The sequence below is a fragment of the Leptosomus discolor genome, chromosome 2, assembly GCF_034619465.1.
Source record: "Leptosomus discolor isolate bLepDis1 chromosome 2, bLepDis1.hap2, whole genome shotgun sequence".
Classification (NCBI taxonomy): Eukaryota; Metazoa; Chordata; class Aves; order Leptosomiformes; family Leptosomidae; genus Leptosomus; species Leptosomus discolor.
This window is the reverse complement of record NC_141392.1, coordinates 89,107,556-89,134,943: the sequence shown is the minus strand read 5'-3', so window position 1 is coordinate 89,134,943 and position 27,388 is coordinate 89,107,556. Positions and strand designations below refer to the sequence as shown.

Below are 27,388 nucleotides of genomic sequence, written 5' to 3'. Positions count from 1 at the left end.
CATCTTTCATTACTGTACTGAATAGCAGTTGGCCAAAATAGCAAGCTCAAATGGTTCTTAGTCTTCAGAAGACATTAGAGGTGCCTCTTTGAAAAGTTCTGAAATAAAAGGACTCTGTAGAAAGTCAATTTAGATATAGAGTAATTAGCTGTAATTGGAAAATCTTTGTCTTTGGTGGTAGAAGAATATATGCGTTTCCAACATTTGATGTGTATCTTAAGAGACTAGCCTGGGATTTGCAGTATTTATTTTGCTATTCATGCTTTTAAATGCTTCTGAGAGGAAGCAAAGCGTAATAAATTGCCAAATGACAAGGATCCTGTTTTCCATGTATGCAAATCTGTGTTTGGATTAAGTCTATTGAAATAAAAATGTGTTCCTGCAGTTACCAGCTTGGTATGTGGGCACTCTACACAGCTTAAAAAGCAATAGCTCAATACTGTGAAATTTGAAATTTTTCTCATCTGCCTTTTAATTATCTATTAGTTCTTTTACTGTACATCCCATAGCCATGCTTGAAACGGTAAACAATTTTAGAAAAGCCTTGAAATATTGCAAAACTGAAACTCTGAGGAATTCAAAGGGAGCAAGTTTGTGAGCTCAGGTTCTTACAGTACTTGAGACAAATCTTAAGAATTCTTGAAGTGATGTGATGTACGCAGATTTGTGCTCCACAGCTATCAACCCCTTGACCTGTACCAGAAAGTGACCATCTCAGTATTGCAGGTTGGTGTGAAGCAGACAAATAAGAGCGATTCTGTGAGGCTTAAAAGCTGTACAAGTAGAACAGTAGCAAATCAAACCTAAAGAGGAGCTTTGGGATACAACAGATACTGGAGAGCTTATGAATCATTGGGAATTCTTACAACCTTGTGGTTAAATTGAGACGGAATCTATATGAAAGCTGCTTTTATTGAATAAGTGTTGGTGAAGCTGTTGTACTTAATCAAGTTTTTTTAGCTTCAATGAAAACCATTTAGAACGTCTTAAACAGGTTAATAGTTTGTGTTGATGTGCAATGGAAGGCTCTTAGGCACATGAGTTGTGAAGGATGAGCATTTGCTGTGGAAAACACAGCTGTAGCAGTATCACCTTAACAGGACTCGGAGGAAAACCAATACCAGCTCACTGCTGAAGGGAATTGAAGGCTGCTTTGTGAAAGAGCTATACACAACCTCCAGCAAAAGGAGATCCACAGCCCCAGGTAACTGCTTTCCTGGTCAAAGTCATGCTCGAAGGCTGTACAGGCATCCAGGTATGTCCAGAATTGTGCACTGTCTGTTTTTTAATCCCCGTGAGAAGGTGAAGTGGAAGGTAGTAAGTGTCAAGACCTACTTCTGCAATCACTTATGATTTAAATATGGTTTTATGAAACTATGTATAGCACTTCTTGGGTAGTTTCTTCCTCATTGATAATAAGCCTTCTGCTCAAACACCCCCATTTGCTTTTCGTCATCCATTAAAGGAGGCATGGTCATCTGACAGGTCAATGATTACCTATGTCCAGATTCATGAGACTGGCTGAACCTTCAATCTGAGAAGCTCGTCTTATCTCATTAGGTATGCTAAAAGGGAAAGAAACAACAAAAGCAAAGGATGGTACTCTTCATACCTTTGTTTAAAAAAGAGAAAGAAATATTCCAAGGAAAGTTGACCCTCAAGCTAAATGGTGATTATGGAATAGCAAGATAAATGGTTTATCCTTTGGGCTGTTTGATAGTGTGGCAGACACTGCTATTTTTCCAGAATTGTGATCTATCAAATTTTATTATTTATCTTATTTTTCAAAGTAGTAAACCATGAAAGCATAAGGGTGTGATAATTACAAGGAGGTAGACATTATTAAACTTTAACATTGTATTGAAATAGCAGTGCTGTAAAATGAAATGTTGTTAAATCCTCAGGGTTTTTTTTAAATGAAGAGAACACAGAAGTATTAGTAAGAATACATGGTAGAAACAAGAAAAGATTAAAAACTGTATTCTGGAATATCTTCAGGCTAACCAAAAAGTAAACCTAGTAGGACAAATATATTTTTATGTATGAGAGCTAATAAAAATGGGCATTCCTGTACTTTCAATGATCTTCATAAAAATAGTGCCAGGTTTATAAAAATAATGCATCCTATCTACATAGTGTCTTCTCTGCATCTCTGGCTTAGGGTGGCTACTGATATGGTTTGGAAGATACATTGTTTAAAACAGAGATTCTTCATTGTGGGAAAAAAATTACAAGAAATTCTTTCTCTCCCTGTGACCTCAAACTGTATAAACATATTTTTTCTTTTAAGAAGGAAAAATGAGACCATGACCATGGAGTAGTAAGAAAACAGGATGTTTTTTTCCTTCTCTATACACAACTTCATAATGATTACATTCACTGGTAGCATATGGATAAATGTAAATATCGATTGCATGACTAGAGTAAGTTCATTAGTGTCAGCTGGTGTGTAATAGACTTGTCAAGAAGTGTAGGTTATTCAGTCAAAGTTATTTTTTTTGTTTGTTTTTAAAAGGAAGAGAATATTCTGATCAGTTAGTAGGTCTGATAAAAAAGCCACCTGTTTTAATCCTGTGTTCCTGCCGGGTTTGTCTAGCCTTTGATAATCCTGAATCAGTCCACTCTCAGCTTGCAGGTTTTTCAAGCACTTGAGGAAGACAGAGCCCTGTTTTCCACTCAGCCATAAGTGACTGCATTTATGCTTTAGCTGGATAAAAAAAAAAAAGGATGCTGATGCTTTCTTCACTCAGAAAGCATTATTCACTGTGTCAAGTTCTTTCTTCATTCTTTGTGCCTCTAAAAATGAGAATTGTGCTGCTTTTGTATGTTGGTCCTTTCTTCTTTTTAGCGTTAATACTTTGTTTTACTTTTGGAGATCAGACATTGGCGGTTGCGCAACTGTGTCTTTGAGAAATTTGTTGGCGTTCTACAGCTTTTTCAAAGCAAACCTGATCTCTTTCTGGTCTTAATCCAAAGAAAGGTGGTTATTATAAAATCACATGAAATACCTTTTTTTTTTAAAAAAAAAAACCAAAAAAACCCTGAGATCTGAGTGTTTTATGCCAGTGGGATATCACAAAATCTATCAATTTGGCACCCAGAATATGGTTTTTTAAGTAGTGGATTATATTTCTGTTCTGCCTTGGAGACAATCTGTCATTATTGGCCTGCCATCAGAATCAAGAGTGCAAAAGATTTGTAATTCTTGGCCTTTTTATTCACTCCTGATATCCCAGCTCTTTTTCTATCTTTTGTCTGTCCCCTTCTTGTTTTTCTTTTTTCTTGCAACTTTCTTTACAATGCTGAGAAACCAGATAAGCAATGTGAGGAGGAAGATAGTAATAAGGCTAAAGAAATGGTTGATGTGGAATTTTGCTGGTTCTGTAGAAGGAAAGATAAATGTGATGACAACAGTAGAGAGGCTTGTCTGGCACCTTACATCTGCCCATGCACGAAAGGTTAGGGGGGAGAGGATTCTCAAAGGTCCCTCTCCGCAACCCAGAGTGGTGGTGTACTGACTCTGACTGAAGCAACACTTCTTTAATGTTCTTCTAGCACTAAAAAAAAAGAAGTTTGAGGGGATTAAAGGTGGGTTCTTATCAGTTTATCTTCAGAAGCACCTGCTAATTAAAGGAACAAAAAGGAGGGAGCAAAAATCTGCCAGGGCACTTTGTGATAAACTTGATGAGATTACAATCATGAAATTCCGAAACTTATTTACTGCTGTCTTAATTAGGAAATGTTGGCATACAGCTTTCTTCATTTTACCTTTTGGAGTGCTGAAAAGGTAAAACAGTACTAATAGTGATGTGGTTTGTAGGTTTTGGGGTTGTTTCAAGAACATGGCAAGGTTCCAGGTAGCTGAAAAAACAGTCCTAGGGTTTTGTTATGTTCAGTCAGTGGTAGCTTCTTATGAGAACTCTTGACAAAGTTATTGGATAGCAGCTTCATAGCCATTTTGGGGAGAACATTATCTGAAGGGAGGGATGGATATAGTACGAATCAAATAAAGGTCTTTGTGTCCATATAAAACATTTTAAATTGATTCTGTATGATAAAAGACAGAAAAGTGTTCATGGTTTTGATGCGTCTTGCACAACTGGATTGTGTTTATTACATGAAATAATACAAGTTGGATTTTAGACCAATCAGAAAAGACTAACAAACACTTAAACTTTTTCCTGAGCAGAATTTAAAGGTGTTTTTATTATCTCCATCAACTGTAGAACCACCAGGAATCAGAATGTCACATTTATTTCTGCTAACTCTTTTGCTCTATTGTTTCATAGGCATTTTTCATTTCAAACAGTCCTTGTATTTTGTCATATTGCTGCTCACCGTGAATAGGGGCCAACGAGGCCTGTTCTCCAGTTGTTTTGAAAGGGCTCACTGAAGCCACTGTTTTCAGCGTGACTCTATTTGTCATACCTGGTAGACAGTCTGATGAACACAGATCCTTTATACCTGTTCTGTGGTTTATTTGGTTTTTTTGGTCTACCGTGCTTCAGCCTGTGCTTCTGCACACAATTTTCTTCCCGCCTTCCTTTAATCAAGACAGAAGAGAGCAGCATCTGTTGCATGTGAAGTCTCTTCTGAAGCTGAGTACCAGCGAGAACTCTGAAAAGATCCCAATTAAAAGGGGCACAAAAGCTGCCTTCTTCACAGACATGCTACAATAGGATTTCCCATTATGAGTTGTAATTACTTGGCATTAAAGTAGCTTTAAAAACATATTTCTTTTTAATAGTGATTGAATTTCATTAAATAGATAGTGTACGGCCTATAAAAGTATGAGGTGGTGTTTCTGGAACAAGAATATCTTAATTACTTGGTGCAGACTGCCAGTTGATGAAAATATATAGAGCAAGTTGCAAAAGCCTCTGATTACAGAACACTAGTAAACATATACTTTTGTTGTGTGTGGATGATGACAATATAAAACAAAATAGAGTTGCATCACTGAATTAGAATACCAGGTCTTGTAAAAGGAAGTGTTGATGCATGAAAGTACTCGTGAATAGTGTGTGACTGTTGTATGTGTCCTTCATTCTTGTGTTCTGCCTGAGAGCGATTCAGAAAGATTGGTGTCTTCTGTTGTCAGAAGGCATGGTTTGTGGAAAGGTGGGTTTTTCTCATGATGGACAGAGAGGAGGAAAAAAAAAAGAAAACAAAAAATCCCTTTGTTGAATTGTTAGCATAAACAGTGCTTTTTGGGAGGGATAGGGCATTAATTTTCTATTTTTTTTTGTTTTGGGGTGAGGGGGTTGTGTTTGTTTTGTTTTTAAACAGGACTTGATTAAAAATACACTCTTTTGGACATGTGTTAAATGCTAGTGTACAATGTGTTAACCTTTGAGACTTGCTGTAAACTGATTTCAGCTTGCTATTTCATAATGTCTTTGGGGAAAATGTAGTGCTCTTTATAAAAATTGGTTTAATAATTTGTCTCTGCAAACAATGGTTTCAGGTTTTTTTATCTTTTATTTTGAACAGGTAATGTCTGTACATGAATTGCAAGCTAGTCTCTAGTGGGGACACTGTGGGAGGATGAACACGGAGGAGCTGGAGCTACTGACTGATTCCAAGTACAGAAACTACGTAGCAGCTGTTGACAAAGCGCTGAAGAACTTTGAATATTCCAGTGAATGGGCAGATTTAATATCGGCACTTGGAAAGCTGAACAAGGTACGCCTGGCAGGTGCTCCTGGAAAAGATTCAGCAACTGCCAAAGGGTGCTTGTGTAAAAATACAAAAGTGCAAGGTTCTAGCAGCGTAGTAGACTGCTAAAATATTTGCCAGAATGAGACAAATGTTGGGTGTGTGCAAGGGGAAACGAATCAGACAAATGCCTTTCTAAGACTTAACAGTTGAACCCTTTGTAATTGTAAGTAAAGGGAAAAGTTATTTACGTTTCTAGTGGAAATAAATGCAACATCTTTTTTTTTTATTACTAACATTTACTTCTAGTGTCATTCAGTGTTATTGAAATAGTGTGAAAGATGGTAGTTAGTATAAATATCAGCAGTATTCTTGTGAAGCATGGGTTATAAAATGGGACTCAAATCACTCCTTGACCAGAGAATCTTATCGTTCTGATTTAACAGTTAATAAGTTGAATGTGTAATACCATTGTCATCTTTAACAGCAGTTTACAAATTAATACAGATCCTGATAGCTGTAAAAATCTTGTTCTAGTCAGTCCTATGTGTTTCTAGGGATCTCCACTCAGGGTCGTAGAGCTCCCTTTACATGCGCACATTTTACCAATGTGAAGCTTTGCAGAATTCAGCATACAAAATTACAGATGTGAAGCATTTACATTCTACTCTTTAAACTTTAAAGAGTACAGTACAGCTGGCAGTGCCAGTGGCGCAATTTATTTGTATAAAACTCCCGTGTCTTTCATTTTTTTTTTTGATTGACAAGTTCTTTCTGCACGTGTATACAAAGTGAAGGCTATGATATTAGGAAAGAAAAATCTAAAGATGTAAATAGAACTCTGTGTTCCAGTCCTAAAGTGATTATATAGTTTCAAGCAGTGGTAAAGTTTTGTATGTTGTCTCACTCTACGATGGTTTCTTAACGTTGTCCCAAACACCATCCACAGTTTGATAGTTCTCTTTAAGCTACTGGCAATTGACTTTAGCAAATGGAGATAGTAATTTTCGTCCTCAAAAGGATGAGTAAAATGAAATGGACAAGCTGTGAGTAAGGAGCCCATTGCAAGTGAAGTTTTAAATGCCCTGGTAATTCCATCTATAGCAAGTGTACAAGTGAAAGCCCTTGCAAAGAAAAAGCTCCACAGTACATCTTAGAAATTTGGGGGGGCGTTTGTGTTGTAACAGAGGTATGTGTTGTGACTTATTGACCTTGTTCAGGAACTTACTTATAAAATGTGCATTTGTTGTTTTAACTTGTTTTGTTCTGTGTTTCTGAATGTGTTGATTTATCAGGTACTACAGAACAATGCAAAGTACCAGGTAGTACCGAAGAAACTGACTATAGGCAAGCGCTTAGCGCAATGTCTTCATCCAGCTTTGCCAGGAGGGGTTCATCGGAAGGCACTTGAAACATATGAGATCATTTTCAAAATCATTGGACCCAAGCGTCTGGCCAAAGATCTCTTTCTCTACAGGTACAATAGTTTAAACAGCTCCATTCCAAATGCATAGTTGAGATTCTTTTGGTTTCCTGCATTTTATGTTAATAATACTGCTTTATTATACAGCAAGACTCAATCAATCCCTAATATTGTATCTCAGAAGGTAAACAGATCATATAAACTTTGGTTAGGAACCAACTTTGGTTCTAGAAAACCTGGAATTTATTATTTCTTCTTTGAAATAAGCAAAGTTTTGTGCGTGTGTGTACAGCATGTATGGTAATTGAAGTGTTAATGCTTATTTCAATGTCTTCACATTACATTTTTCGGTTTTAAGTTAAGTGGTATTGGAGAAGAATTTGAGTATAGTTTTTTTGCAAGAAACTTTCTCTTCCAAGCAATCAAAGAAACAGAACAGAAAGATTGTTTTGTTAGAATGAAGGTCAAGTACAACATTTTCCTCAGTGTCAGTCTCTAGAACTGATGATAATGAAAAAGAAGGATGATAACCTTGAAAAGTAAGTGTAGTGAAAATATACTGATTCCTGAACCTCCAGTAGGATTGGGTGGGGTGGGCAAGACATCAAGCTATTCATTATGTAATGCATAGAGGAATGTGTGCATATGTGTAAACACACAGTCACATATTATTTTTAATCTTTAGCTATCCCTGGAGATTAAAATTTTGTCAGTTTGAGAAACAGTGGAATAAAATTGAATTCTGTTCAGGTAGCAAAGGTGTGTATTAATGCTTGGAAATAAATTGTATGCTTTAGCAGCAGCTATTTTGTCTTGCGTTTCAGGATATCTATATATAGTTACATTTGGTGAGGGGGGGAGGGCAGTATCTGTGTTTCCACATGTTTTTAGAGATACTGTGAACTCATAGCTCATGTTTTTTACTTCTGCAGTGATTCAGTAGCTGCAATGTCTTGTTAACAGAAAGTTCTAGAATAGTGAAATTACCTCGTGTAATGCAACTGAAAGCCATTGTTACTGATGCTTGGGAGAAGACTGACGTTCACATCAAGGCATTATCAGAGATTCCAGTATTTTTCATGAAAGCAGAATGGCAGTGTCTGAACATCAAATCTTGAAGGATGAGAAGTAGCCTTACAAAGAAAGACTGTGGGATAGTGTGCTGGTTATTGAACAAAAAGACATTTTCTGCAGAAAAAAGAAACCAATTGACAGTGACAAAACAGTAGTTCTTCTAGTTACAAACGTTTTTGTACTTTGGAAAGATTTTTTTTTTTTTTACCCCCTGTAACATGGATAACATTGTATCCACAAAGATATATATGTTTTTTTTTTTTAATTTGTAGTTGTGTATTTTAAGAACTTTGTCTCAAACTTATTTTTACTGTTCTTTCACTTTCTTCTTCATGTGTCAGGCATCTTCTGACCTGAGTCCTCAGTGATTTTGAAAATTGCAGTTGTGTTCTCTTTGATTATTGGTACTGTTCATAATAATTTATGAAATTTAGTAGTAATAGAAAATGGTTTTAGTATGTAGTTAACTTCCCCTTAGCTGATAACGTTTGTACCTTTGATGAACTTAGATTCATAGTAAACTCGAAACATACTTCCAATGTTTTTAATTCTTTAAATGCTACATCATGAACAGTGGGTTTATTGTGAGTTTGAGAATCTGTTTTCAGACTGAATTTCTGAAGTAAATACATACTTTGTTGCTACTTAACAGTATAAATGCCTTAAAATTTATCTTTAGGTTACTTGATGAAGGAAAACATTATTTTTCTTTTCTTACAGAAAAGTATTTCTATATATTTTCTCAAATGTTCTCATCCATTTTGCTTTTTATTTATAAGTGCAAAGACAATGTATTTTTAAATACATTTTCCATTGTGATGTAGTTCAGCATGGGCAAAATTAACATTTTGTCTGGCAGAGATGCCTCTGGTGTATCATACTTGTTTCACTGGTGACAGACACAGTCATCTTTGGGCCTTCAGTGCTTGCTATCATAATACTAATAAAACTCATAATATTAATCTTGACATACCAACCTGTCAATCTGGAAGGCGGTCTTATTTTGTGGTGGTCTACGCCTGTACAAAATTCTAAGATAAAAACCTGTTACTTACAACTACACCAGACATGCCTGTAACGGTCTTAACATATAAATGAAATTGTCTTACATGAGAAGCTTCCTAAAAAATGATAAATTTTATTTTTCACAGTTCTGGACTATTTCCACTGCTTGCCAATGCTGCTATGTCTGTCAAGCCAACATTATTGAGTCTGTATGAGATTTATTACCTCCCTTTGGGGAAAACATTGAAACCAGGACTGCAAGGACTGTTAACTGGGATTCTGCCTGGGTTAGAGGAGGGGTCAGAGTATTATGAAAGGTAAGGATAGATATGCTAATAAGGTGATATGCTTGGTTTGGCTTTGTTTGCTGCAACTTTTCATTAAATACTTGTATGTGGATTTATTTTTTTTTAAAGATAGGTGGTATTTAATGTCATCCAGTCATATTAATTGCAATGGAATAGTATGGTAGAAGATTCTTAACGTTAATTATGACAAATTAACTGTTGGTTGTTCCTGTCATTGAAAGGGAATTGACATCAAGTAGACTTAGTCATATGTGTTGGTCTCTCCTCCGAAGTAACAAGTGATAGGACAAGAGAACATGGCCTCAGGTTTCATAAGGGGAGATTTAAATTGGATATTAAGAAAAAAGTCTTCACTGAAAGGGTTATCTATAGCATTGGAACAGGCTGCCCAGGGAAGTGGTTGAGTCACCATCCCTGGAGGTATTTAAAAGACGTGTAGATGTGGTGCTTTGGGACACAGTTTAGTGGTGGACTTGGCAGTGCTGGGTTAATGGTTGGACTTGATGATCTTAAGGGTTTCTTCCAACCTAAATGATTCTAGGGTTCTATGGTTTTTGTTATGGATTGTTAGAGACACATGCTGCTTCTTTCTTTTCCATGGGTTTCCTCTAAGGTAGTACTAGCATATTGTTCCTAGTCTAAAATACATACCTTAACTGAATTTAAGATAACAAACAAAGCTTCCATCATTAAGATTTACTCATTATAATATCTAAATTGTCATTAAACCACCTATGTAAGAGAAGCAATAATCCACCTGTCTTTATAGGTTATTACTCTATTCCTAGCAGAGTGGCCTGGGAGGTAACAGATCTTATCAAGCAAGCCTAAGCCCTGGTTGAGTTATCTGGACCGTGGTGTCTGGGGTGCTAGGGTAAAATCTTAACATATTAAAGGATGAAGTTACACTCCAAGGCTTTGAGTTCTTAGAATTGTTCACACGCGTATTCTTGATATTTCCAACTTCAGAAGCTGCAGTTTTCAAAACTTGTATGTGAAGAGCAATTTAATGTTGTCTTCTATTTCTGTGTAGGTGGCTACACGCAGTGTAGTTGGCATTGCTACAGCAGGGAGCAAGGGCTACTCAGCTTGCCTCCCAGGGCCAGCCGTAGGGTGTAGAGGTGCTGCTACGTGAATGGGGAGAAATGAGGACAGGGAAAGGGATTGTTCATGCTCAAAGAATTGTCATATTTTTATGCCCTGTTATTGTCAGAAGTGCTCAGTGCAAGGAATGAGAAGGCAAAAGCCATTTGCTTGATTCTTTTCTTCAGTAGCTATGCTTTCCTGCTGTCTCTCTGAACCTTCTCTGTCTGTAGCAGCACTTGGCTTTAAGTAGCAGATGAGGGAGTTATTTGGCTCTTTGAACATAGGGAGTACATAAGGAGGAGCTGTGGGCAGGCAGAAGCATTTTGCAAGCCAGGTTCGCTCGCAGGCTTGCTAGTTGAATCACTGTTCAGGCTGCATCGTAAGGTTCAATGTATAATTTGGGCTTCTCTTGGCCTCTCAAAAGAAAATTTTGACCTTCCTTTAACGATTTATTTTTATGTTTATTAAAACTGGGGGCAGGGGCAAGGGCTGTGATACACGCCCTAATTCAGCTGACTTGATTTTACTGCAGAACAAACACACTGCTGGAGAAGGTTGCCTCGGCTGTGGATCAGTCGGCATTCTACAGTGCTCTATGGGGTAGCCTCCTCACAAGCCCTGCAGTTCGCTTGCCTGGGATCACCTATGTCCTCTCCCATTTGAACAGGAAGCTTTCAATGGAGGATCAACTCTACATAATTGGCAGTGACATTGAATTAATGGTAATGTTTTGTTGGAACAATGAAGACATGGGTGTTATTTACTTACATAATAATAAACTTCCTGGGGGTTTAGATCTCTATGTTTGAGCATAGCCTTTGAAGGGCTAAAACTGCATGTTTATTTATTATAGCTCCAGTTAAGCTGACGTTTTTGTGCATGTTAAAAGTGTTGCGAAGCTGAGTTAATGTTTTAGAACTGTTAGGTTTTGTATAAAACTTTCCATTCATGACACACTTCAGTTAAAAGTGGTTGAGTTTTGTTGTATTTTTTTAAAATATATAGAGTATTATTTTGTCTTTTTAAACTTAAGATATTAATTGGTAATATAAAAAATCAGAAGCTTAACACTTGTATAGTTCCAGGAATCTGTTTTCTCAGTGCCGAAACTTTTTATTTTCCTGTTTTATCTTGTTTTGTAATTCAAAACTTTAAAATAACGTCATTTTGTACATATCGCTATTTATAAACAACTGTTCTTATATTTGTTCTTATATATCTACCTTCTTAAAATAATACGGGAAATAACTATTTTGGGGGGGTCTGCTATTACTTCAGGTGGAAGCAGTAAGCACATCGGTGCAAGATACCAGTGTTTTAGTACAGAGGAGCACGTTGGACCTTATCCTTTTTTGTTTTCCTTTCCACATGAGCCAGGTAGGTTACTAACATAAGACATGAATTGGCAAACTCCTAGATGTACTCCACTGCTGAAGTCAGCAGCAGTATTTAGTTGGTCTTTGTTAATGACTTTCTCCATGCTTGAACAAGAGTCATATGTAAGAGTTTCTCTGATAGGTTTGGCTATTCTCATGTCGTGATCTCTGTCCTTCTGCTTTTTAACTTGAAGTGTTAACTCTGAAGTTAACTTTAACTTCTATATATGCAAACCCAATATAAATTATGATGTTTTATCTATGCAGAAGCTTTTAATTTGCTCTAACTTGATGAGAAAAAAAATTATCTGTTCATGTACGAGTTTCCAATTGTCAGTGTTCAAACGCAGCAAAAGTTAATCCTCTTACCATAACTAATTCAGAATGCTAGAGAGTTGAAAATGATTATTGGTTTTGGGTGAGTAGTTACCCCTAGCAGTAGCAGGTGTAAGACTTCTACGTAAGTTTTTTTTTTTTTTGGACTGCATTTATTGTTAGTCACTTTCTGTCTTTAAATGGTCCTTGTTTTATTTTACTCCTGGAGGGAAACTTACAGAAGGTTGATTGTCACCTTGTTAGAAATTATGGAAAACCTGCACTTCCTGTAAAAAGAACTTTGTTCTTGCTTGTGGAAGTGGTTCTTTCACATTTAGCAGTTACTATAGGAATATTTGGAGTGTCTCTGTTCAGATGCTAGAATGGTGAAATTATTAATACAACATTTTCTTTTAATATTAAGATTTACACAAACATTTAAAGTAGTAAGAGATGGAAGGGTATTTAAAATTCTTCAGTGATTTTTTTTTTTCCCCCACTGGATTTTAGTTGAATTTGCTTCCAAGGCTTTTGCCTAATAAGCAAAATGAAGTGTCCTGTTACAAAAATAAGCTGTCAATGGAGTCAAGTATTTTTGCCCTTCATAAAGGGTGCATACTATTACAAAGTGTCTGTTCCAAGTAATCATATTTTGCTTTCCTAAGAGCAAGATTACGTTTTCTTGTACTATTCGGAATTCAGAAAAGTCAGAACATGGTGCACATTAAGCTGCTAGCATAGAACAAGTGTTACTTTTCATAGTTAAATTTACTCTTATTTATAACTTCTTCAGGCAACGCGTCCAGACATGATCAGAATTCTGTCAGCAGCCCTTCATGTAGTACTGCGCAGGGATATGTCACTCAACCGAAGGCTTTATGCGTGGCTCCTAGGTAGGTTTGTATTTTGTTTCATTGTTCACTAAAAGTGGAGGAAGGATTGTATGTTTATCAACAGTATTTTGCCATATTGCAGAGAAAGATTCTTGTAAAAATGAAATACTTATTTTTATCATAAGGAAGAAAGGCACTGTCTTTCCATGAACATAAAAGATGAAGAATGTCATTCTTTCTTGTTACGTAAATTGTTGGTACATTTTCCTATAGTGGCAATTATGGGCCACATTCAGGGGTAGAGCCTGGTGCACTAGGCTGGTGTAAATAGACATTGAAAGGCAGCTTTTGTCTCCTTAAAAACATAAAATGGAAAAAACAGAACAGGCATTAGAAAGTGTAAATGGAAGTTGGAACACAACAGCATAGAAGGGATGGAAATAAAAAGAATGTGCAAAAATGTTGGTATTGCATTGATGGGGGCTTGAGTATGCAAACTTTAAACTTCATTAGCTATTTGCATGGTTCAATTAACAAATCACCAATCATTTCTGTTCTCCGTGCAACTAGAACATTATTTCAGTGCCTTTCTGAGGTGAAAATTGATCGATGGTAGGATGCACACTTTTTCTTCTACCAAATTTTGGAAGAAACCTTAGGACTATGTGGTTCGTGCAGTGTTTGTGAACATTTGTTTCTTTTGTACAAGAAGTGATTTGGATAATACTGTTGCATAAAACTAAAGTTTGTCGTTTGTGTGCAAACTGCTTGCATGGAAGTATCACTTAGTTTCCTGTATTAAACTCTATAAAATCATCTTTCTCTTGCCAACATTACTTGGACTTCACTTTGGTAAGTTATCAGTGCTAGTGTGTTGATTTAAAGAAATTGGCAACATACTCTGAGACAAATACTTATTTGTCTTGTCTTTTGTTTGCTTGAAGGTTTTGATAACAATGGTGCCCTTATAGGACCCAGAAGTACAAGGCACAGCAACCCCGAGGAGCATGCCACTTATTATTTCAACACCTTCTCTAAGGAGATGTTAGTCCAGGTAGCTATACGATGTTTTATTGTGCATATATCTTCATAAAGGAATGCTGATCAAAGTTGCTGCATCTTTATCTTTTGACTTGACATTTCAATGTGACCATGTAATTTCTGTCTTTTTGTGGTGTTGTGTCCTATTCTTCTAAAACCTTCTCAGTGGAAAAATGAAGAAATGGGATAATGTGTTTTAGATTAACAGTACGAACAGGACAAATACTAGATTTCCCTCTCTCCTCTTCCACAATGAATGTGGCATACATGGAAGGTATTTGATTATGAGCCCAGCACTCTGGAGCCTGTTCTTTCATAAAATGGAATTGGAGAATTCTCTTCTACTTTTGTAGCTACAGAAACTCCTCTGTGTCTTGGGAACTGGAAAAATTTGGTCGGATAGTACTCAGAAGGTCTGAGTAAGAAGGGGCTTCCTCACCTCGAGGGAAGGGGAGTGTCTTTTCTGCTGTTCATTGGCAGTCAAACTGTTTGACCCTTAAAGCTCTGCTAAATGAGATGAGATCACGTGGCATCAAGAACTGTGCTCCTTCTCTTGGAGTAATTAAAATTTATAGATGTCCTTCAAGGTGCTGTGAGTCTGATCTTGAAATCAGGAAGACGTTTCATCATTGAGGCGAATTGATAAGGTCAGGATTTTTCTGATACTCAGTCAGAATTGCAGTGCCATATATGGAAATGAGAGTGGGGATTCCAGTATCAGTAGCTGACACAAGAGTATTTGGCTCATCACAACTTGAAGCTGATACCCAGCACAGAGCTAGCACTTTCAGCTTTATCTGAAGGTAATGAGATCTGCTGTTCTGCTGATCAGGAAGAGACCTCAGAATTCTAGTGCAGGAAGGACTTCGTTGGCACTTTCTCACACTTCTCTTGTCTCCCTTCTGCCTCCCGTGGCAGATGATTCAGAAATTAACCCAAATGTACAGGAGAGGCCTGAATGAGATACAGTTTTGCATGTACCTTCTATACAAAATGTGGTGAGCTTTTAACATTTAGGCATTTATTAATAGGTTGTGATCTTCCTTTTAAATCTGTCCATCTTTCTAACCTCGTTGATGTCATTAAAGCTTCTCTGTCTGAAAAGACTTAACAGTGTAGAGTTGATACAATCCATTTTATTTTATTTTTTTTAAATTTAATTTTATTTTTTTTGGTAGCAAGGACTGCTGCTACAGAAGCAATGGAGAGTGGCCATCTTTATAACAGAGATAATTCGTTTATATGCTTTAAAATTTTTTATGGACATTAAAATCAGTGGCTTGCTCTACATAATACAGATTGCATATGCCTTCTAAAACCATTTGCTGTCTTTTGAAAGACTTCAGAAGCATTGCTTCTTTCTGCCTTCTTCCCTAGCAGTCTCTTTGTGTTCTTTTATCTAGTCCGCCCCCATCTTATTCATTGATATAATGTACTGAACATTCTGACCTTCTAAAGGCTTATTCAAGTACAGAAGACTTTTCTTTCAGGATAGTGGCTGATAATACTTGGTTTATAGCGGATAGCAAGGTCGAACCTGTTTTCCTGCCGCTCTTCTTTCCCATCTCTCTTCTTTGCCCTCCTTTTTTAGAAGCTGTAAAAACAAACTAGTTTTGCCTCAGACAGCGAAGCCACCCACAGAGAGAAAAAGATGCAAAATCTGTGGCAGTTTTGTTGGGCTTTTTTTAATTCTGCAGCTCGTTCCCTAAACTGCTTCAGTATAGAAACTCAGTTTTCCCATTTGTTTTGAAGTTGTCATTGCTATCTAGTCAACTTAGTCAAGAAAGTTTTCTGTCACATAGATGGCTATATCCTAGATGGACATATTGTTATTTGTTAACCCCATAATATCTACATGCCTGACCTTCTACAACAGTTTCTTCACTGCTTTTCGTGTCTTCTCTTTTATTCTTAAGAAATTTTGAGTCAGTATTTTTTTGACTTCAAGTATATACAAGTTATCAAGTTCTGTTCCACAGAAATACTGTCTTGGGAAAAGTTGAGAGAATGCTTATGCGTGGAGAGAATGAGCTGCAGTGAGATGAAACAGTGGTCTTCACTACTGAGAATTTTCCCTTTGTATGCAGCTTTTATTGCATCTTTCTTTCAAAAAATGTTTTCTGGTTTTGTTTTTGTTTTCCTGATATGCTTTTGCTCTTTGTAGGCAATGATTGGAATATTACAGGTTAATGGGCATGGAGAAGAAAGCACCTTAATGCAAGACTTAAAGCCTTTTCGAATTCTCATCAGTTTGCTGGATAAGCCTGAACTAGGTAATTTTCATATTACTTCATATTACTTCTTCATAGTAATTCATATTACTTCTAGTCTTTAACTTTTATTTACATGACTTTGAGAATTTTTCTTTCTTGTTGGTCAAATTGAAAAAAGCTGTATTCTTAGTACTGGCAGGTTAGCTAGATTTCTTAGATTTTCCAAGCTAATAATTCAATATATTCATTAGATTTACCTTTTAGCAAATGCAATTTCTTCTACTTTCGACACAGGAGATACTAAGTTAAAATCATAGAACTGTCTGCATGTTGGAAGAAATGCATATTGGATCTTTTCTGTTTCTTTAATCAGTGACTTTCACTATTTTAAATCTCAGCTGTTGCTTTTGGGAATAATCTGCTCTTTCTTTATTAACAAGAAAACAATTTTTTTTTTTCAGAATAATTTATCCAAAGGAAGCAAGGGGTTTTTTTTGGGTGTTTTTTTTTAATTATTATTTTGTGGGTAGTTTGTTCGGGGTTTTTTTAGGTTTGTTTCATTTTTTATTTTCCTTTGCCCTGTTTAAAGTGTTTAAGTGCACTTTTTAGCAGGTGAGTGCAGAAGGCTATGGGACAAAACTAGATGGGGTAAAAGTACTTAAGACAATTAAGTGTTGGATATCTTGCTTTTTTCTTTGGAATAACAGTTTTGGAGATGACTGAAAGAAATCAAAATGTTTTTTGAAGTCTATCTTAAGATTTGAGGGCAGAATAATAACAGCATAAAAATACAAAAATTAGAGTACAACTTGAAAGGAAATGTTTAAGATAGACCACAAAGAACAAAATATCTAATAAGGATTTGTCATCTTCCTGGCAGTTTGTGGTTTCTGAGGTCAGTTTAAATTTTCAGAGGCAATGTGTATGTTAAGATTTCTTGAAGTAAGCAGAGCTGTGAGGATTCTTTCAGCAAACTGAGATGGAAGAAGCTAATGGAATTTCTAATTTCTGCTTAACTCGGTGAGTGTACTCTCACTGAAGGCAGCTCAGTGAGGCTAGGAGAAAGCATGAAAAAGCAAAGGATGTTTCACGCAGGATCACTTTGTGAACTCCTTTCAAGATAACCTGGGATTTTTTTCCTCCAACTTGAGATTTAGCTCAAATCTGAGGAGGCGCTGTTTTGAAAAGTATCCTGCAGACTATCTCTGCAGTTAAAGAAAACCTGTCTCAAATGAAAAAGAAGGAGAATGCTCAAAATATTTTACCTCATATTTGTATTTAAATATTTGAGTATATTTTCCATATGATAACAGCATGAGCTAGGTTATGGGTAGGTATTTGAAACTGGTTGAAAGCTACCTTTGATCAGAAGTCCGTGCAGTCACATTTGCCTGTTACTGAGCTGGACTGATAATCCCTCAGAGAAGGTGTGTTGCCTTGAACATGGGCTATACTGATGTGACTGCATAGCTTTTGAACTAGGTGTGTTTGTATCCAGCCGTCATGGAACACACATTGTATGGGAAAAAATTCCTCTTGTGCTTTGTATACTCCCAGGCATTACAGTTGCCTGTGTGTTTCTGGAATGCAAAAAAACTTCTCAAATTGAGGTAGTTTATGAAATTGGACAAAAGGAATTTTACAGTTTCAGTGACCAAAGCTAGCTAATGATTTGGATAGTTTTCAGACGCGGACTGTTAGCGGTGCTATACTGCGTAAGACTGTGATTGCTGATATTTCTCCCTAGGCCCTGCCATCCTAGAGGATGTATTGATCGAAGTGTTTCGAACATTATATACACAGTGCAAAGCAGAACTGGAACTTCAGGCAGAACCTTCTTTCAACAAAGATCACACACAGCTAAGCAGGTGAATAATGAACAATGAGTATAATGTATTTTGTGTTAAGTAACATATCTTTTTGCTGCCGACACCATGATGTGAAGCCTGTGGGACTGTGACCTGGTTTCTTTGTGATACAGGATCCACTGATACTAGTTGCAACTTCTTTGTTCAATGCAGAGGTCTGAAGGGCTATGGCATTATTATTATTATTAAGCATACATTTTGTTCTTCATCCATGACAAAAATGCTTGCTTGATACAGCTGGAAGTCAGTATATCAATGGTATAGTTTAGTTGTGGTATTCTTTACATCTTTGTTCTTAAAAAAAAAAAGTGGACTTTCTTGTTAAGTGAAAATGAAGAATGCTACAAGACAGAGAGGGGAATAAAAAGAGTTTCAAGATTTGAGTTAAATATCTTAAAAGGTGAAAAGAAGAGGGAATTGCAAAGCTGGAGAGGAGAAACAACTGTAGGAAGGATCAAAGGAAAACAGATCTATTAAAAATGTGGTTGGAAGACAAATACTAAAGAAAGGATAGAGCAGAAAACTGGCAACTGTGAAAAGACAGTTTTTGATATGAGAAGCCTGCCAGTATACTGAGCCCTAGAGCAACAACCACTGTAGGAATGAGGGGAGGATAATTTGTCAATGTTAACTGGCAGTGAGTAAACTCACAGTGATCTGTAATTACATAACTCAGAAATGAAGTGTAAAAATACAAAATGTTCATTTTAATTTCTTTCAGCAAACTGAGGGAGAACAAGAAAACAGCAGAATTGATTAAAACTGCCAATCTTCTTTTTAATTCCTTTGAGCCTTATTATATGTGGGATTACATTGCTCGTTGGTTTGAAGAATGTTGTAGGTAAGTCATAATACTTAATCTCTGTATGTGTAAAGTTGAAGCTGACTTCTGTAAGCTTTTTTCCTTCAAAGAAGTTAGTCTAATATGATCATTCAGTTTGTAAGTCTTTTTCTTCCCCATCACTTTAACTTCTATCTTTTTGGCCAGTTTCAATCAGATGTGATTGGTAGTCTCAGCAATGTGTTCTCACAAACTCAATGTCTGGGTAAAATCAGGAGACAGAATTGGCACCTCTGCTGAAGGGAAGACTCCAGACTGATCTGAAAGCCAGTTTGTTTTGTTCAGTCTGTCCAGTACAGGATTACTCATTGGGTGTCTAGCAACTCCATCACATTTACTAAGAGTGACTTGTGCACTGTGTTATCTTTTGCCCTGCTCTTCTAGGGAAGAAAAAGTATGAGAGTCCTGTATGTGTCAAGGAGAGCTATGGGAGGGTACCCAGTAAATAAGGGAGAACTGAAAATATTAGTGTGAGGGAGGAGGACCAAGGGACTACAGGAGAACAGGAGTTGTTGCTGTGGGGAGGGATAGATGATGTAGGGATTTCAAATGAAATTTGTAGAAACTTTTTTTCATTGTTTATGGAATAGTTTAATAATGTATTAAGATATCTGAACACTAAGTTACCTGTGAGCCACCAGTGTACTGCTATAAGTAAAGCAAGCTGTGTCTTGAGATACATTAGGGGGAGCATGGTCAGCAGTTGAAAGGAAGTTATTTTTCCTTTCACTTACTATTTCTGAGGTCACATGTGGAATGTCATGTCCAGCTTCGGGCACCCTGCTTGAGAAGGAGTGTTGAGAAACTGAAGAAGCTCTGGTAGAGGACTGCTAAGATGATCAGAGTCATGGGAGGTAGAGGTAGTTGAGCTTGGTTTAGCCTGGCAAAGACGGGACTTAAACAGCAGCCTATGACTTCCTGAAGGGCGTTTATGAAGTTGATACAGCCGTACTTTTGGTAATGGCTGACGGTAAAACCAAGGGATAGCAGCAAGGAGTGTTGGCTCAGGGGTTGAAGTTGGACTTTGGGAAAAGCTTTGCTGGGAACATAGTGCGGCAGTGGAATAGGTTACCAGGAAGGCTGTGGAGCTTCCTTGAGAGATTTCCACGACTCTGCTAGGCAAAACTGTGGATGAATTTATCTAGCATTGTAAGAAGTCCTGCTCAGCATGAGAGGTTGGACTAGATGAAATCCCTTCCAACATGTCTGTGACTTAATTTGTGTGTATTGGACTGAATTGCTAAAGTAAAGAAAGCAGTCTACAACCAAGTAACAAGCAGGTGAGAATTTCTCTACATGTAAGTAGATGCTAATGTAAGCCTGGATAGCAGGTTGCCTTATTGATAAATAAATGGTATCTGGAGAATGGTTTTTGGCTTTTTTTCTACCTAAGCTGCTGTGTTATGTAAGTTACTGTCTTCCTGTTTAAAAAGATACACCATTAAGTGAAAACATAACTAGCTGATTTTAAACCGTGAATTTGTAAGTTATCTTTATATCATCTAGTCTGATTGCTAAATCACAGTTATTACTTTCAAAGTGATTTAGATATTCCTCTGAATTTGTCTTAGGCTTTTTCTTATGATATTCCTCCACTAAAAATTAAAAATAGGACTTCTTGTATCTACCGTTTTCTCCAATCTTAAGTATTGCTCACTGCTGTTGAGCCTTCTCTCAAAGCTATTTTTGATAAAGGGGCTCAGTGTGTTGAATTCAAGTCATCCTTTATGAGGTATTACAGTTGAACAAATCTGTGAGTAATTTATGAAATGGTAGCTTTTTGGGTAGGAACACAGAATGTGGAAAAGAATTTGTTATGACTTACAGTTCAGTGAAATGGTCCCTTTGTGTAAAACAGGCTGCTAGTTTTAAGAAGAGAATTATCTGCTGTTAGAGAGATACAGTAACCTGATGGAGGTGTGGGTTAAGTGGAGTGCTGCTTTTCAAATGTAGGTTACTGTCAGAATGCAATTTAAATACGATTTTAAAAATCTTTTAAAAATTGTTTAATAAATAGCTACTGTCACTGTTTCAGACTTGGTTTCTGTAATGCTTCTATTATTTCAAATAAATCCTTCTTTCAGCCCTGGCATATATGTTTATGATCCCTTCCAAAACAGAGGGAAAGGATTAGCATAACTGTTGCTGAAAATGCGGCACTGCCCTCACCACTACCCCCAGCAGAATAAATTAGTTGGAGAAATAAAATATTATTTCTGTTTCATATCCTTTGCTTATATTGTCAGGCTGCAACCTGATTTCGCAGGGTATTTGTGTTCCATCTTACTTCACTCAGTAATAAAACTCATAAGATTATGAGTCCTTCTCAATAGCAAAACAGTGAGGTCAGCTGAAGTTGAAGTGGACATTTAGAAGAGCTTGGTTTGTTTTCCTCTTGCATAGCTTTAAAGCTTCGTAGGCCTTTTGTTTCACTTTTGGTTGTCTTTTATCTCAAGTACTTAATGCCTTGAATTTAAATCTCTTCAAAATTATCGTGCTTCCAGTAACGCTATCCCTTAATTCTATTATTGGTGCCCGTGCTCATACTAGTGAATACTGCTGCATATGGTGGAGCCAAACACAATTTTCTGCAGCCTGAATTTCCTTATGAATGAAGACTGGTTTACAGTGGAAGGCTGGTTGCTGCTTTTTCTTAAAGCATGCAATGGGGCCAAATGAGCTGCTTAAACAAATAAGCAATCTTTTATTTTACTGTCACAGGGATTATCCCTGATGCATACAGCTTTACATTGTTACCGAAACATGGTTAATGTAAGGGGGAGGGGAAAAATGTCGTGAAACTCTATTTGAATTTTGCAGGAGGACATTACATGCCAGACTTCAGACTGGGCCTGGAGGTGGTAGTGAGCAATCTGAGTTACCCCTGACCAATTTCTGCTTGTTAGTGGATTTTTTGTTGGATATAGTTTCTTTGGTAAGAATTGCTTTAATCATTGCTAATACTGGGATTCTGTATATTTATAGTCTACAGAAATACTGTATCTGCTTTATTAGTTGTTTTTCCTGAAAATATAATTGCCATGAATTGGTGGACAACTTTAGAAGAAATTTTGGGTTCACTGTATGATTCTTGATGGACTGGTTGGATATAACATAACCAAAGTTGTTTTTATGATGCTTATACCTGAAAACTTTTGTCTGTCCTCAATTTCTTTTCTCTAAAACTACATTGTATTCATTACAAGTATAGTCTTTCACAGTTTGATATCCTAGTTTAGGTCTGCAGCTTTCTTTTAAGGCTCTTTGAAATGTCATGACAACATGTATCTTCTTTTTCTGTTGGCATTGCTTAATGTAGCAAAGACTGTTGGAACTGTTTTTTTCTGTACCTGTCTTTCCTCAATTCTTTGCTTTCTCATTTCAAAGCCTACTAGAAGTATGAGAGTGCTGTGTCAGGTATGGCAATCAGCCTATTTTCCCTTTAGTTCTTAATAACTTGTTTATCTTTCATTCTTAAACATTTGTATTAAGGTTACTAAAATAATAGTAGTAGCATTCTTTAGTCTTATTGTTACGTTTTGTAATGTGTTTGTTGTGTAAGGAACAAGATGCAAAATTCTGAAAAAGAGCTAAATATATTTCTATTTGTTGGTTACCCAACTGTAAAGTTAATTTTGTAATTTTTTTTTAAGTAAAGCATGTATTTCTTATTCTTGAATGTTAAGATAGTAATCTTCCTTTTTCCACGTTCCGTATGTTTAGCACACGAATGATAGGTATCACTGTTATAGAAGATAACTTTCAGGGTGGAATTTGGTGTTAATGAGTTTTACTGTTACTTTGTTAGGAGACTTACATTGAAATACAGACAGAACACTTGCCTCAGCTGTTGCTCAGGATGATTTCTGCGTTGACGAGCCATCTTCATACTTTGCACTTGTCCGAGCTTACTGATTCTCTCAGACTCTGTTCGAAGATCCTTAGTAAGGTTCAACCTCCGTTGCTATCTGCTGGTACAGATGGTATCCTGCAGCTTCCTAGTGGGCACAGCAGCTCCATCAAAGAATGGGAAAATAAAAAGGTAACTGATTATGTTTTGCGGCATCTTGGAAAAATACTTTTTATGTGAAAAGAAAAAGTGGACTTTTTAAGTCTGTGCTGAACCAACTACAAGGCTTTGTATATTGAACTAAATCTAATCAATACGTATGAAACTTGGATCATCAAAAGAAATTATAATTGTGCGCTTCATTGTAGTAAAAGGTCTTGATTCTTAAGGGTTTTTATCTAGGTTTAGTATTACGCATGTATAAATAACTTTAGAATCAGGGCCTAAGAATGAACTAGTCAAGGTTTGAAGTTGTGATGCACTTCAAGAGTCTGATCATGTACAGCAACTGGACCCAAAAGAGTTCTCCATATCAGACATATGTAAATTCTCCTCTCACCCAGTTTATGTGCATCAGATTAATACCCGTCAGTTGTTTTACTGTCACTGTTAAGTTCTGAGAATCATTTAATAAAGAAACAGGAGAAACAAACCAGCCAGCAGCTCTTCCTCTTTTAGCATTGTCTAGTTCAGTCTACGTAATCATGGCTCTGTAAGGTATGTTAAGTGACATGCGCTGAAGTCCTTGTTCTCCAGCTGAAGAAACTAGAGGAACATCACAGAATAATTTGGGTTGGAAGTGACAGTTGTAGGTCACTGCTCAAAGCAGGGCTGATTTCAACGTTAGATTCTACTTTAAAGGCAGGTCAGGTCACTCAGGATCATATCCAGCTTAGTTTTGAATATCTCCCAAGGGTGAAGGTTCCACAACTTCTCTGTACAGCTTGTTTGCAGTGTTATTTAATCAGAATTTCCAATGTTGCAGCTTGTGTTCGTTGTCTCTTGTTCTTTCACTGTGGATTTCTGAGGGTACCTCCATCTTTTCAACAACCTAATGAGAAATCACAAACAGCAGTAGACATCTTCTCCCCCTCCACCACTCTTAGCATTCTTTTTCTTAAGACTGAGCAAATCCAACTCTGTGAGCTTTCCTCCTATGTCAGGTGCTCCTGTGGTGGCCCTCCACTGGGCTTACTCAGTACATCAATGTTTGTTTTGTGCTAATGAGTGCAAACTTGGACACAGTATTCCAGATGTGGTCTTAGAACTGCTGAGCAGAGTAATCACTTCTCTTGACTTGCTGGCTATGCTTTTGCTAATACAATCCTGTATGTGGTTGGCCTTCTTCACCAGAAGGGTCCACTGCTGGCTCATGTTCACCTTTCCATTAGGACTCTAACATCCTTTATGGAAGATCCTATCCTTATTCTTTCTAGCCAGCTGATACTTGCCTGGTTTTGTTCTTTTGCCTTTTTTTTTAAATTTTTTTTTTTAAAACCTGCTTTGATTGAACAATGTTGCCCTTTGAACCTTCAAGGGCCTTTTTCTTTCAGTTACAACCAAGTCATATGTGGCCATGGCTTCTGTTAAAAGATAGAGTGAAATTAATTAACATGTTTCTGATCTCTTTTACATTGTGTTTTATAAGACAGGGACACCGTTTGTGTCTTTCCAAGCTTTTTAGTGCATATTAACACAGGAGAAAACAAAAGCTATCTCAAACAAATTTTTATTCTTAACTCTGTCTCTGGTAGAGCAAGATGTAATTCACCATATATAATGATGTCTCTGTTTTTATTTATTTGTGAAAAGTTTACTAAGATTTTTAGATTATGCTCAAACTCTGTATTTAAGATGGCTAGTGATTAGGATGTCAGACAGCCAGACAACTTCCGGGCCTGTTAAATCGCTAGCAACTTCTGCCATCACCGGTACAATAGCTAGATGGGAAGTGTGTGGGCATGTTCTTTACCTGCATTTAGTGCCACTGATACATGCATTTCTGTTTAAGCTGCTTCCCTGTTCACCTCACATTCTCACTAGGAAGCAGAGACAGTGCTACCAGTTACCAACAAGACTATAGGGGGGTAGAGCAGCCCAGAAAGCCTCTATGGGTTCTTTTCAAGTAGAAATAATTCATCAGATTTGTGCATATTCTGAACTAATGAGGAATTAAAGTACGCAATGAGTCATGAAGAACTGTTGTTGCTGGAGCAACCCTTCTTTCTTGTTTCTAGGAGATGTTTTTTTTTTTTCTTTCTAGATACAAATGGTTAGTAGTTGGAAAATGAAAGTTTATTTCATCTTTTATAATTATAACTTTGTATTTGAAAGAAGTCCCCAACTTCTGAATCTCAGGATTGGTATATATAAAAAAAGATGCTAGTTAAAGTTATACCATATATACATCTATGAATTAAGATTCCATCCGCATTTAATAGACAATTTCTTAAGTCAGAGAGCATAAATTTTACTGAAAAATTGAGCTGGCTTTATAAGTATAAATCTGGAAGTGGGAAAAATGGTTTTTAGGTTATGAAAGAGTTTATTCTTCATTTACAGCTCCACTGCTCACTTTTTTTAAGGTGTTTTGACAACTTATGGTTGTAATGTTAAATCACACTGATCCTGCCTTCCTAATGAGACAAAACTTTAATAGTTGTGGGTTTTTTATCAGTAGTATATCTAGACAGTTGTAAGGTTAAAATAATTTCATTTCTAATGTGATTATTTGTACAGCGGGTATTTCAAAAGCGTGATCAGAGAAGTGTATACTTTTTCCCCACTTTCTCAAGTCTTCCTGTTCTTTTTTTGTCTCCTTTGCCTGCAGGCATTTTTTTGCTCCTTTATGACTGCAGCAGTTTCTGATTGACAGACAAACATCTTGTCCTTTTATAGCACATGCTAAAATCTAAAGTATTAAAAAAATCTTGCTAGCTCGAGTGACCGTAAGCAACATAGTTCAATGTCCTGCTTCTTGCTGGAAGTGACGGGTTAACTTTGATGTATCAATATTTTGGTTTATGATGTGGTACAAATTAACGGTATCTGTGCCTGTGCATTTCAGCATTCTTTCGTAAAAAATAGACATGATTATGATATGAAGAAAATGTTAAAAGCAATAATATTTAAAGTATTTTACCTGATAAACAGTGCGCTTTTTTTATATATAGTTAGAATGGTCTAGCCAGCTTACTGAAACACCAAACATAATTTTGCATAAAAGGTATTTATATGAATAGATTTAAAACTGTGGAATAAAATCGTTGCTTTCAAATGGAGAAGCAAATAAATATTTTCTCACTAGGATTTCAATAACCCATTCTGAACAATCATTAAACTCTTATCTTACTCAGGTGCCATCAGTTTCACTTGAAAATTCTAATGATGTGTTTGAAGATGGTGAAAATCCTCCAAGCAGTCGATCATCAGAAAGTGGATTCACTGAGTTTGTACAATACCAGGCAGATACAACCGATGACATTGATAGAGCGCTGAATGAAGGTCACGGTGTGCCTGGCATTCCTATTATTGGTAGCACATCCTCAGAGACTGAGACAGCATCAACTGTGGGATCTGAGGAAACCATTGTACAGCCCCCTTCCATAATGACACAGGGGACAGCAACTCGAAGTGGGAAAACGATCCAAAAGACTGCAATGCAGTGCTGTTTGGAGTATGTCCAACAGTTTTTAACCAGATTTATCAACCTGTATGTCATTCAGAATAATTCCTTGTCTCAGTCCTTAGGGGTAGAGCTTCCAGTAGACCCCACTAGAGAGCAAGGACAGACCACAAAATGGGACAGAGAATCACAAGTTGATACTAAGGTGAAGAAAACAAATAAGAAAAAACCACCGAAAGAATACCTTCCTGCCTTTATTGCTGCTTGTCAGCTGTATCTTGAATGTTCAAGCTTTCCCGTTTACATTGCTGAAGGAAACCGTACCTCGGAATTACATCCTGGGAAGCCTGAAGTTGGTAAGCTGCACTCTTCTTTGTTCTTTGCTTTTAATTTTATTTTTTTAGATTAATTATATTCATGCTTTGTGCATGTTGCTGTTTGCTGTTTCTCTCAGAAATGTAACTTTCCTTCTGTATCAATTGGTTTGCTTTTTGGAAGCTGAAATATTTTCTCACAGATTTTAAGAATATTGCTGGCATGGCTTTTGACACTAATTAATATTGGGATGACAATATAAATTATGCAAACTGAACCCTGAGAGTAGAATCTGGGTTTTCAGATGTTACTCTTTACTGTGTTGATTCATGAATTTTTTTGTCATACTTTGTAGTAGCCACAGCTGAAATGAAGTGTTTTTAGCTTCAGTTTAGCAATTTTGGATTGATGTGCACATTGATCACTTTGTGCAATACATGGAAATTACAGGCTTCTATCCAATAAAAATCATACCAGATAAGAAATTAATTAATTTTGCTTTGCTCCTGTTAAAGGAACAGTTTGTGCAAACAATTCTTCTAGCTAGTTGCATTAGA

The 27,388-nt window shown here is 36.7% G+C and overlaps 1 protein-coding gene across 7 annotated transcripts in view; it reads left to right on the top strand.

Moving 5' to 3' along the window:
- Positions 1 to 5,547: 5,547 nt before the first annotated feature.
- DOP1A (DOP1 leucine zipper like protein A) overlaps positions 5,548 to 27,388 on the top strand; it is a 53,885-nt gene continuing 32,044 nt past the window's right edge. For 2 of the 7 annotated variants that reach the window (XM_086482480.1, XM_009961460.2), the window contains exons 1-14: positions 5,548 to 5,685; positions 6,954 to 7,135; positions 9,307 to 9,477; positions 11,087 to 11,276; positions 11,833 to 11,931; positions 13,039 to 13,138; positions 14,050 to 14,132; positions 16,284 to 16,392; positions 18,080 to 18,200; positions 18,922 to 19,041; positions 21,862 to 21,976; positions 22,429 to 22,458; positions 22,850 to 23,083; positions 26,248 to 26,872. In XM_086482480.1, the coding sequence (XP_086338606.1) occupies positions 5,548 to 5,685; positions 6,954 to 7,135; positions 9,307 to 9,477; positions 11,087 to 11,276; positions 11,833 to 11,931; positions 13,039 to 13,138; positions 14,050 to 14,132; positions 16,284 to 16,392; positions 18,080 to 18,200; positions 18,922 to 19,041; positions 21,862 to 21,976; positions 22,429 to 22,458; positions 22,850 to 23,083; positions 26,248 to 26,872 (2,317 nt within the window). Of the gene's footprint in view, positions 5,686 to 6,953; positions 7,136 to 9,306; positions 9,478 to 11,086; positions 11,277 to 11,832; positions 11,932 to 13,038; positions 13,139 to 14,022; positions 14,133 to 16,283; positions 16,393 to 18,079; positions 18,201 to 18,921; positions 19,042 to 21,861; positions 21,977 to 22,428; positions 22,459 to 22,849; positions 23,084 to 26,247; positions 26,873 to 27,388 lie in introns of those variants that run through there. The other 5 variants (XM_086482478.1, XM_009961461.2, XM_086482477.1 and 2 more) reach the window with 3 other exon arrangements.